At 43.1% G+C, this 11,358-nt stretch overlaps 1 protein-coding gene across 9 annotated transcripts in view; it reads right to left on the bottom strand.

The window, feature by feature from the left end:
* Positions 1-1,993: 1,993 nt before the first annotated feature.
* Positions 1,994-11,358, bottom strand: part of LOC139570584 (fibroblast growth factor receptor 2-like) — a 107,752-nt gene continuing 98,387 nt past the window's right edge. For all 9 annotated transcript variants that reach the window (XM_071392559.1, XM_071392558.1, XM_071392556.1 and 6 more), the window contains 3 exons: positions 6,414-6,551; positions 5,640-5,745; positions 1,994-3,676 (listed from right to left, as the gene is read on the bottom strand). In XM_071392559.1, the coding sequence (XP_071248660.1) occupies positions 3,512-3,676; positions 5,640-5,745; positions 6,414-6,551 (409 nt within the window). In that variant the 3' untranslated portion in view covers positions 1,994-3,511. The remainder of the gene's footprint in view (positions 3,677-5,639; positions 5,746-6,413; positions 6,552-11,358) is intronic.

Below are 11,358 nucleotides of genomic sequence, written 5' to 3'. Positions count from 1 at the left end.
GGCTAAAGATAAATGTCCTGAAAACCCATGATAAAAATCCCATGATAATATCTGTTTGCCAGCAAGTGGGAGGGATTTCAGCAGTATAATTAAATGTATGCAATGCGCGCAAGGTAGTGACACCTGAAGTCCGCATTATGCGCCTGCATTAAGTCTGATTACCAACTACTGGGAAGTGAGTAGGGAAGGCGTACATTTCCTGAGTCTGAATTGGACCCTTATTGCACATAGGTCGCCAATGGCTGCCGCCTTGTCTCCGTAGAAGTTGGCCAAGGCTAATATTGTAGCCCCCTCTATGGGATAGCCAACACTTTGTCTGGGTATGGTGGTCAGGGTTTAAGATCATCTCTAAACCAGAAAGTCCTATTTTGCAATCATCCCTGGGGTGCAGTTTAATAAAACAATATATGAATACCTCACCAAAATAATAAATGTGATATCAATAAATTCACAGAATGTCCAGAATAATATAATAAAATAATGTACAGTTCTAGAATTGTTATTCGAAAGGTACATTGGTCTCGTTTGCCACTCATGGAGCTCCATGCAGAGGCTGTGGGAAGAGACTAAAGGTACAGTAACTGCGTAGTATATACGTTGCAAGGAAATGTCTGTATACTTTATCCGTGTGTGGTCTTAAAGTAACAACTTCTTTCAATCTCAGTCACTAATTTCGTGAAAAAAATGTCATTGCATTAGGGAAAGCTTTGAACTTCTGTGTATAGGGAGCACTCTAAACTCTCTCCAGTCTCAATATGCAACCTCCTCCTTGGAGTGTGTTCACCCCACCCTGGCCTCTCCAGGACTGTGTATAGCCAGCCCACAGGACAATGGAGAGCGGCTGAGCCTTGGTGCTGATAACAGTGAGCTAAAGCCAGTGTATATCCGGCCAACACCAACCACCTTTCTCTCTTTCTCTACACCCCATAATGAAGGGTGTACGGCTCTGTGGTTAAACTCTGCCACTTTTTCTCTCCTCCAATCCTATAGGGCTCTTCTTGGCCTTTCAGTGTTTCCCTCTATTCGGTGGAAAAAGCTAAATGTTTTCCCCACTTTTCCCTCCAAGCCCTCTCAGGTTCCAGGGGCATGAGAGAACACGTTGAGTGGAAGAAGGAGCCATCGAATCACAGGGGTGAGGGTGCAGTGCACTCTGAGATTCTCAGAGCAAGACAAATCAACACGTGGTTACTAAGGGTGAGGGAATTATGATTTACTCTGAAGAATGTAATTGTAAATGTCTACTCTTAACAATCGCTGACCTTCCAACTTGACTTGACTTAGGGCTTGATTCAATCCATATCGCGGAAGATCCGCGATATCGTTAGGGGAGGATTTGGCCGGGGTAGGTTGTCATTGTAATATAAGAATTTGTTCTAAACTGACTTGCCTAGTTAAATAAAAATATGAATAAAATAGTGCGATTGAAATTTAAATGTAATTTCCAATTGAGGCGACATACGCAGTATGTACCGTGAATGAAGTCTCTGTGAACGCAGGAACATTGCATTTATAAATTTCAATCGTGCCAAACCACAGATCTTCCGCGATACAGATTGAATCGAGCCCTTATTCTTTTTAGCTCCTAGAGCAGCAAAGGGCCTCAACAGTGCACCTCCACCGAACCCTGTTCTGGGCAATTTTCCTAACTTCATTCCAGGCCCTACAACTAGACACATCATTCCCCCACCCCTCCTATAGACTGGCAGGCAAAATTATCATACATTTTAATTAAAGATGAATTAATTTGGTGATACTTTAACCAACTCAGTTTTTCTATGCCATTGTCTTGCTGTATGTTGCTATTAATGTTATTTCTTTGCTTATAAGAATACAGTGCCATTAACTATATGAACACAGCCATTATCAATTAAGTTGATAATAAATATAGCCATTCTCAGACCTCTTTTCTCTCTCAAGGACATGACAAGATAGCAGAAACGAGTAACGTTTGACTGAATAGTGTGATTACACAAAATAGAAATCAACACAAACACTTGTTTTTCCATCTTTAATTTTGCAAATGTGTCAAGAACACTAGCAAAGAACATCTTAAACTTGGTCCAGTAGAAAAAAAAATACTTGAATGATTTAATACTTTTGTTTTTCAGCTTTGAACCCTCTGGTGTGAATTTGGAGTCTCACAGATTGCTAGTGGGTAGTTCCAAAATCATTTTTCTTTTCAATCATATATAAATATCCAGAAATCATATAATTTCAAATGCAAACCTAAGATAGAGTAAAATGACTGGATAGAAACTGCATTATCTACATAAGAAAGGGATTAGCAGACAATAAAATGTACAGTACTTTCAAACACCCACTACTAAAAATAGCTTTTGTTTCTGTTACCTCTGAAAGAGAATTTTAAATTACGATAATAACCATAATGGATTATTTATTATTTAATATCAGCATCATTAAGAGCATTATATCTTTCTTACTATTTCTATTTTATAAAAAAAAAAATCTTTTTGTTTTCATTTAAAAAAAAAAATCAATAAATTAACAAGCTACCTCTTTCCCTGAAAGCCAATACTCCACTGTGTCATTGAATGAGAGTGAGAGTGTGTGTGTTTTGTGTGTCTGCGTATATGTGTGTGCATGCCTATATTTGTGTGTGTTGTGTTAAAAGAACACTAGTGAACAGAAACATAACCTGGGTGATGACACACCAGTCTCAAACCCAATGAGGGAGGAGGGGAGAGGAGAGGGGGAATAATTCTGGAGTCCATACAAAAAATAATTCACTGTAAATATATAATATATATTTATACATATTTGAATATATTTACAAATATACCCAGCCCTATATACTGTGTATTATTTTTCTCCATAATAATAATAAGTGTGTGGGCTTATCAAGAGAAGGTATAAAGAAACAAGACAATATTACAAAATATAAAGAAGAGCCAGTGTCTGTCTGTATGCGCTCTTCTCCTATTCATCTGTTTTTGTTAGTTGATTCTTTCTTTCAGTCCTTTCAGTTTCCTATTTTGTCGTCCTCTTTATGAGTCCCTTGTTTTTTCCGTTGATTACGGTCCATATTTTCCCCCTGGGAACAAGCAAAAGTCTTGGAATGCCAGCCAACGCAATGGATTCATGAAACGCAAAAATAGTAAATTCCAAACTCTTGTGGAAAACAACCGGAACAAATAAAACGGCAAGAGAGGAGAGGAGGTGGACCCTTGGGAACAGATATTCATTCAGTCAGACAAGAGGAACACTGATGAAGGGTCCCGGTCCTCTCCTTAAGACCTTGAACATGTGTATGAGTGTGTGTGCAAACGTGTGTGTGTGTGTGTGTGTTCAGTTCTAAAAGCAGCACTGCCACCAGCCCAGTCCCATCTGGGTCCGTTAGTCCATTTGGAGCCAGAGGGGGGTTGGGGGCCAGGAGGTTTGTGGGGTTGGTGGTGGGGGTATATCTAATTTTCTCTCTATGGAAGTGTCACTTTGTGTGGGGGGGGGGTAGGTCAGGCTGGAGCTGGATGGGGGGGATTGAGGAGGGGAGGGCTCATGTTTTGATGCCTCCATTGATGTGCTGGTACTTGGGGAGGCAGGGCTGGTCTGGCAGGGGGTCATGGGAGAACACGGAGTCGTCACCGGAGGAACAGGAGCTGTGTGTGTCCTGGAAGCTGGGAGAATACTGCTCCGCTGGGGCACACAGGTCCAGATACTCCTATACACAGACAGGGTGAGAAGGTAGAACTATTACACTCACAGGTTTAGAGGAGAGTGAGCGAGGAGAGACAAATGGAAAATACTGAAATAGAGACAAGCATGAAGACAGTTTCAGGAGGACAGTGACGGACATGTGGAGAGGATCTTGTGGAGAGTATCATTTTCCTTATTTTATTTATGCAAAATATAAACTATTCCCAAATCACGCTGGACGGATTCATGAATAATGTTGGCGACAGGAGAGCAAACGATTTGATACCGGATCCGTATAAAAATATGTGGATGAATAATACTTCATAAATGGGACGTGGGCTAGAGAGAGGGGACCTTTCCAGCACAGTTCACATAGAGCAATGCTGACCTGGTTGCTGTTAGTCTCAGTATAAAATGGTTCAATGTGTCTGGGCGGGCGAGGGAGAACACCCAGACAGAGAGAGCGAGTGAATGAGAGAACAAGAAAGAAAGAGAGGGGGAAGACCAGAGAGAGAAAAGAGAGACCAGTGAGAAAGGGGGGGAGAGAGGTAGAGAAAGGGTGTGGAGCCTACTAGACTACTAAGTATTTTTTAAACCTCCTGCTTTGAGCTGGATGTGCCAATCTGTAGTTCATACACCCATAATCTATGATCAGAATTGCTGTTTTACCTCAATTAGCCACAACATTTGAAAGCAAGGGTTTTTCTGGAAGCTGTGCTATGCCATTTTCCCCCATGTGTGCCAGCCCCCTTGCAATTCGAGTTCTAGCCAATGAGCTTCAGCCCCTCGCCATTTGAGTGACAGCTAGCAAGATACACACACAGCAGAGTGAGAAGAGAGAGCAATGATATGGTGCATATATCTGCACATATGTGACATAGTAACCATTTTTGGGGGATCATTTTTGGCACTTAGTTTAATTTCAAAACAATTGGCTAAAAAGTATACAAAAGTACTGGAGAATCTCTAATGTTAGGGCTTCAAAAAAAAACTTGAACCAGCATTTTGCAGTTGTTTATGCTCTTTTCATCTTCAGCCCTGCACCCTGCACCCTCCTCTCTCCTTTTTTCTCTTGTCTTTTGTGGCAGTTATTGGAATAGTTGTGAGGTTAAGAAATAGTTGAGAGTGAGTGGGGAGGAAGAAGAGAAGCGTTGTTGGGTTTTGAGCATTCTTATAAAAACAAGTGCTGGCTTCCATTTCTCAGCTCAACACAAGGCGTCTCACATTACTAAAGAGCGGTTTAAAAAAAAGAAAAAAAAAGAAAGGTGCTTTATTACATTTCAAAAGTTCAAACTCTGAAACACTGAAGTTGGAGCTTTTGGCATAATCTATGGCGGCCCAGTCTGAAGCCAGACGAGCCCTGACATTTTTCCATCCACAGCCCCTCTTCAGGCCCGCACATGGATATCACACACAACAGGAGGGGAATGGAAAGAAACACAAGCCATTATTCTGAGGCGAGGAATAGCTCAGAGTATCTTTTGATGATTGGGCAACATCAGTGGGCCATGGCCACAGCTCTGGGGCCTGGTTTGAATCAAGCAGCCATTTTCTGGTCATTGTTAAGGTCATGTGTCAGCCAACGCAGGATCCTTCTAATGCTTTTCAACATGGTTGGTTAAAAAAAAGTGCTGATCAACTTTGCTTGCTCTGGCAATTGGTGTCCGTGAGCCTGTATCGTGTTCACCTTTTTCCAAGCTTTTAGGAGAGAAGCCTGACATGCTTTTACATCATACTTCTCATTGACCAAGCACTTCCAAGAATACAAGGTCAGCAGGGTTGGGGTCAACTCCTTTTCAATTCAGTCAATTCAGGAAGTAAACTGAAATTCCAATTCCATGTTTACTCAATGCTTTTCAACAGAAAAAATCGTTTACTTCCTGAATTGAAAGGGAATTGACCCCAACTCTGGAGGTAAGTGAATTGCTCTGGCTCCAGATTCTAGATATGAAAAGGTGAAGCGGAATGACTCTGGTTTGTGCCCTCACCTCATTCGTGGCCAGGGTGAGGATGCGGTCTAGATCCTCCACCAGCTGCTTGAAGGTGGGCCGGTGGGAGGAGATGGCATGCCAACAGTCTTTCATCATCATGTACCTGAGAGAGAGAGAGCGAGAGAGAGGAGAGAGAGACAGAGAGAGAAACAAGGAGTTTGAATGGTTAGTAAAAGTACTTCATTGTTTTTCTTTCCAAAACACATGCCATGCCACCCATTCAACAGACTGATGCACATTTCTAAAATCATTGTCCAATTGCCTGTCAAAAGTGGGTGAGATGATAAAGACTCATTTCTCTGAACCTAGGTGTCAAGGTATGAACCAGCCAATCCAAACACAGAGCTATGCTGGTTCTATTTCTCTGCACTCTCTAACGTTTAAGACAAATGCACGCCAATACCAATACTATCCTAGGTCTGTCTGACTCCACTGTAGATTTCACTGTTTCCAGTACAGTGTGAGAACATTAGGCCCGACAATACCGGTGCAGGCAGTGACATTATGTGCTGTGTAACTGGAAAGGGCCCAATGTGAATGACACCATTGATACAGGCCCAGGCCAGCTGTGTAGAATCATGGATCTGATGGAGATGGTGGGGACCCCAGTAGGGTTTGTGTGTGTGTGTGTGTGTGTGTGTGTGTGTCTGCCTGCCTGCATATGTGTGTGTGTGTGTGTGTTATGTGTGTGTGTGTGTGTCTGCCTGCCTGCCTGCCTGCATATGTGTGTGTGTGTGTGTATGAGATAAAGTGATAAAAATTGTATTATACAGCTCATTGGTGCAGTTGCCAGGCTTGTCCATACGATGGCCCTCTTTCAACAGCTTGAACAGCTCCTCGACGGGGATACCAGGGTACGGAGAACCCCCCAGGGTGAAGATCTCCCACATCAGCACCCCAAATGACCAGCTGGGAAGAAAAACACAAACACACATATTCAACATTAATGCTTTCATTACTATTATCATGTTATGCATCCATTGATACATACATAACAATTGATGGCAATGCAGTATTAGACTTTTATTTTTATTTATTTTTTTACACGATTTCAAATGCTACTTTCAAATGCTAAGGGTTGAAGGGTAACTGTTTAAAGAACCCACAGCTATATCATTCCACTGATTCCATAATTAATGGAATCAATTGATTCCGCTAACCATTCTCTATAAATGTTCACACTAACATTAATTTAAGGCTCAAAGTGGCGCAGCGGTCTAAGGCACTGCATCTCAGTGCTAGAGGCGTCACTACAGATCCTGGTTTGATTCCAGGCTGTATCACAACCGGCCATGTTTGGGAGTCCCATAGGGCGGTGCACAATTGGCCCAGTGTTGTCCGGATTTGGCCGTGGTAGGCTGTCATTGTAAATAAGAATTTGTTTTTAAGTGACTTGCTTAGTTAAATAAAGGTTGAATAAAAAATAAATAATCAATGACTCTTCATGGCTGTGTGTGTGTTGGGAGCAACAAAGAGTGTATTATAGCACCCGCAGGGAATGGAGGCGCACGCACGCACGCACGCACGCACACACGCACACACACACACACACACACACACACACACACACACACAGAGCAGCACGCCTACCATAGTGACCCAAAGAGGCCACAACACGACAAAGACACCGTGATATTTTATTTGCTCCTGTGGTTACCTCTCCATCGATCTATTGACATAACTGGCCCTGCGTTTGTTCTCTCTTTCTATCTGTCCCTCTGCATCTCTCTGTTAACACATCCCTTTGCTCCATTCAATGGCACTTCGTATCCATCGCTCACCTATTGTCATTCCACTGGCCCATGTAGATACAGTTGAAGTCGGAAGTTTACATACACCTTAGCCAAATACATTTAAACTCAAGTTTTTCACCATTCCTGACATTTAATCCTTGTAAAAATTCCCTGTTTTAGGTCAGTTAGGATCACCACTTTATTTTAAGAATGTGAAATATCAGATTAATAGCAGATAGTATTATTTATTTCAGCTTTTATTTCTTTCATCACATTCCCAGTGGGTCAGAAGTTTACATATACTCAATTGGTATTTGGTAGCATTGCCTTTAAATTGTTTAACTTGATGACAAACGTTTTGGGTAGCCTTCCACAAGCTTCCCACAATAGGTTGGGTGAATGTTGGCCCATTCCTCCTGACAGAGCTGGTGTAACTGAGTCAGGTTTGAGTCACTTTTTCAGTTCTGCCCACAAATTTTCTATACGATTGAGGTCAGGGCTTGTGATGGCCAATCCAATACCTTGATGACCTTAAGCCATTTTGCCACAACTTTGAAAGTATGCTTGGGGTCATTGTCCATTTGGAAGACCCATTTGTGACCAAGCTTTAACTTCCTGACTGATGTCTTGAGATGTTTCTTCAATATATCCACATCATTTTCCTCCCTCATGATGCCATCTATTTTGTGAAATGCACCAGCCCCTCCTGCAACAAAGCACCACCACAACATGATGTTGCCACCCTCATGCGTCACGGTTGGGATGGTGTTCTTCGGCTCGCAATCCTGCCCCGTTATCCTCCAAACATAACGATGGTCATTATGGCCAAACAGTTATATTTTTTGTTTCATCAGACCAGAGTACATTTCTCCAAAAAGTACGATCTTTGTCCCCATGTGCAGTTGCAAACCGTAGTCTAGGTTTTTTATGGCGGTTTTGGAGCAGTGGCTTCTTCATTGCTTGCAGCCTTTCAGGTTATGTCTATAGGATAAGTTTTACTGTGGATATAGATACTTTTGTACCCGTTTTCTCCAGCATCTTCACAAGGTCCTTTGCTGTTGTTCTGGGATTGATTTGCACTTTTCACACCAAAGTACATTCATCTCTAGGAGACAGAACGCGTCTCCTTCCTGAGCGGTATGACGGCTGCGTGGTCACATGGTGTTTATACTTATGTACTATTGTTTGTACAGATGAATGTGGTACCTTTAGGCATTTGGAAATTGTTCCCAAGGATGAACCAGACTTGTGGAGGTCTACAATTCTTTTTCTGAGGTCTTGGCAGATTTCTTTAGATTTTCCCATGATGTCAAGCAAAGAGGCACTGAGTTTGAAGGTAGGCCTTGAAATACATCCACAGGTACACCTTCAATTGACTCAAATGATGTCAATTAGCCTATCAGGAGCTTTTAAAGCCATGACATCATTTTCTGAAAATTTCAAAGCTGTTTAAAGGCACAGTCAATTTAGGGTATGTAAACTTCTGACCCACTGGAATTATGATACAGTGAATTATAAGTGAAATAATCTGTCTGTAAACAATTGTTGGAAAAACGACTTATGTAATGCACAAAGTAGATTGTGAAAAGTAGATTGCCAAAACTATAATCAAATCCAATTTTATTGGTCACATACACATGGTTAGCAGATGTTAATGGGAGCGTAGCGAAATGCTTGTGCTTCTACTTTTGACCATGCAGTAATATCTAACAAGTAATCTAACAATTCTGACAACTACCTTTTACACACAAGTGTAAAGGAATGAGTAAGAATATGTACATATAAATATATGGATGAGCGATGGCCGAACAGCATAGGCAAGATGCAGTAGATGGTATAGAGTACAGTAGAGATTTGAGTCAGTATGTTGGCTGCAGCCACTCAGTGTTAGTGATGGCTGTTTAACAATCTGATGGCCTTGAAATAGAAGCTGTGATGAACCTGTACTGATCTCTCCTTCTGGATGATAGCGGGGTGAACAGGCAGTGGCTCGGGTGGTTGTTGTCCTTGATGATCTTTTGGCCTTCCTGTGACATCGGGTAGTGTAGGTGTCCTGGAAGGCAGGTAGTTTGCTCCCGGTGATGCGTTGTGCAGACCTCACTACCCTCTGGAGAGCCTTACGGTTGTGGGCAGAGCAGTTGCCGTACAGGATGCTCTCGATTGTGCACCTGTAAAAGTTTGTGAGTGTTTTTTGTTGCGCCTGCTTCACCACGCTGTCTGTGTGGGTGGACCATTTCAGTTTGTCCGCGATGTGTACGCCGAGGAACTTAAAACTTTCCACCTTCTCCACTACTGTCCCGTCGATGTGGATAGGGGGGTGCTCCCTCTGCTGTTTCCTGAAGTCCACGATCATCTCCTTTGTTTTGTTGACGTTGAGTGTGAGGTTATTTTCCTGACACCACACTCCGAGGGCCCTCACCTCCTACCTGTAGGCCGTCTCGTCGTTGTTGGTAATCAAGGCTACCACTGTAGTGTCGTCTGCAAACTTGATGATTGAGTTGGAGGCGTGCAAGGCCACGCAGTCATGGGTGAACAGGGAGGACAGGGAAGGGCTGAGAACGCACCCTTGTGGGGCCCCAGTGTTGATGATCAGCGGGGTGGAGATGTTGTTTCCTACCCTCACCACCTGGGGGCGTCCCGTCAGAAAGTCCAGGACCAGTTGCACAGGGAGGGGTCGAGACCCAGGAGCTCGAGCTTAATGACGAGTTTGGAGGGTACAATGGTGTTAAATGCTGAGCTGTAGTCAATGAACAGCATTCTTACATAGGTATTTCTCTTTTCCAGATGGGTTAGGGCAGTGTGCAGTGTGATTGCGATTGCGTCGTCTGTGGACCTATTGAGGCGGTAAGCAAATTGGAGTGGGTCTAGGGTGTCAGGTAGGGTGGAGGTGATATGATCCTTGACTAATCTCTCAAAGCACTTCATGATGACGGAAGTGAGTGCTACGGGGCGGGGCGATAGTAGTTTAGCTCAGTTACCGTAGCTTTCTTGGGAACAGGAACAATGGTGGCCCTCTTGAAGCATGTGGGAACAGCAGACTGGGATAGGGATCGATTGAATATGTCCGTAAGCACACCAGCCAGCTGGTCTGCGCATGCTCTGAGGATGCGGCTAGGGATGCCGTCTGGGCCGGCAGCCCTGCGAGGGTTAACACGTTTAAATGTTCTCATGTTGGCTGCAATGAAGGAGAGGCCGCAGGTTTTGGTACTGTATTGTCCTCAAAGCGAGCAAAGAAGTTGTTTAGTTTGTCTAGGAGCAAGACATCGGGGTCCGCGACGAGGCTGGTTTTCTTTTTGTAGTCCGTGATTGACTGTAGACCCTGCCACATACCTCTCGTGTCTGAGCCATTGAATTGTGACTCTACTTTGTCTCTATACTGACGCTTAGCTTGTTTGATTGCCTTGCGGAGGGAATAGCTACACTGTTTGTCTTCGGTCATGTTTCGGTCGCCTTGCCCTGATTAAAAGCAGGGGTTCGCACTTTCAGTTTTGCGCGAATGCTGCCATCAATCCACGGTTTCTGGTTGGGGAAGGTTTTAATTTCTTATGGGAAGGTGGGATGGTAGTGTCCCACCTGGCCAACATCCGGTGAAATTGCAGTGCGCGAAATTCAAAAATACTAAATTCAAATATTTACCATTCTTGAAAATATGTGTTATACATCAAAATAAAGCTTAACTTCTTGTTAATCCAGCCGCTGTGTCAGATTTCAAAAAGGCTTTACTGCAAAAGCACACCATGCGATTATCTGAGGACAGCGCCCCGCATACAAACACATGAAAATAAAAAAGAACAAGGCAGTTCAAAAAGAACAAGGCAGGTGCGACACAAAAGTCAGAAATAGCGATATAATTAATGCCTTACCTTTTAAGATCTTCTGTTGGCACTCCAAAATGTTCACAAATGGCCCTTTTGTTCGATAATGTCCTTCTTTATGTCCCAAAAATGTCCATTTATTTGGCGCGTTTGATTCAGAAACACACC

This window comes from Salvelinus alpinus, chromosome 3, assembly GCF_045679555.1.
Source record: "Salvelinus alpinus chromosome 3, SLU_Salpinus.1, whole genome shotgun sequence".
Taxonomy (NCBI): Eukaryota; Metazoa; Chordata; class Actinopteri; order Salmoniformes; family Salmonidae; genus Salvelinus; species Salvelinus alpinus.
The sequence above is the reverse complement of the archived record's forward strand: the minus strand, read 5'-3'. Positions and strand labels throughout refer to the sequence as shown.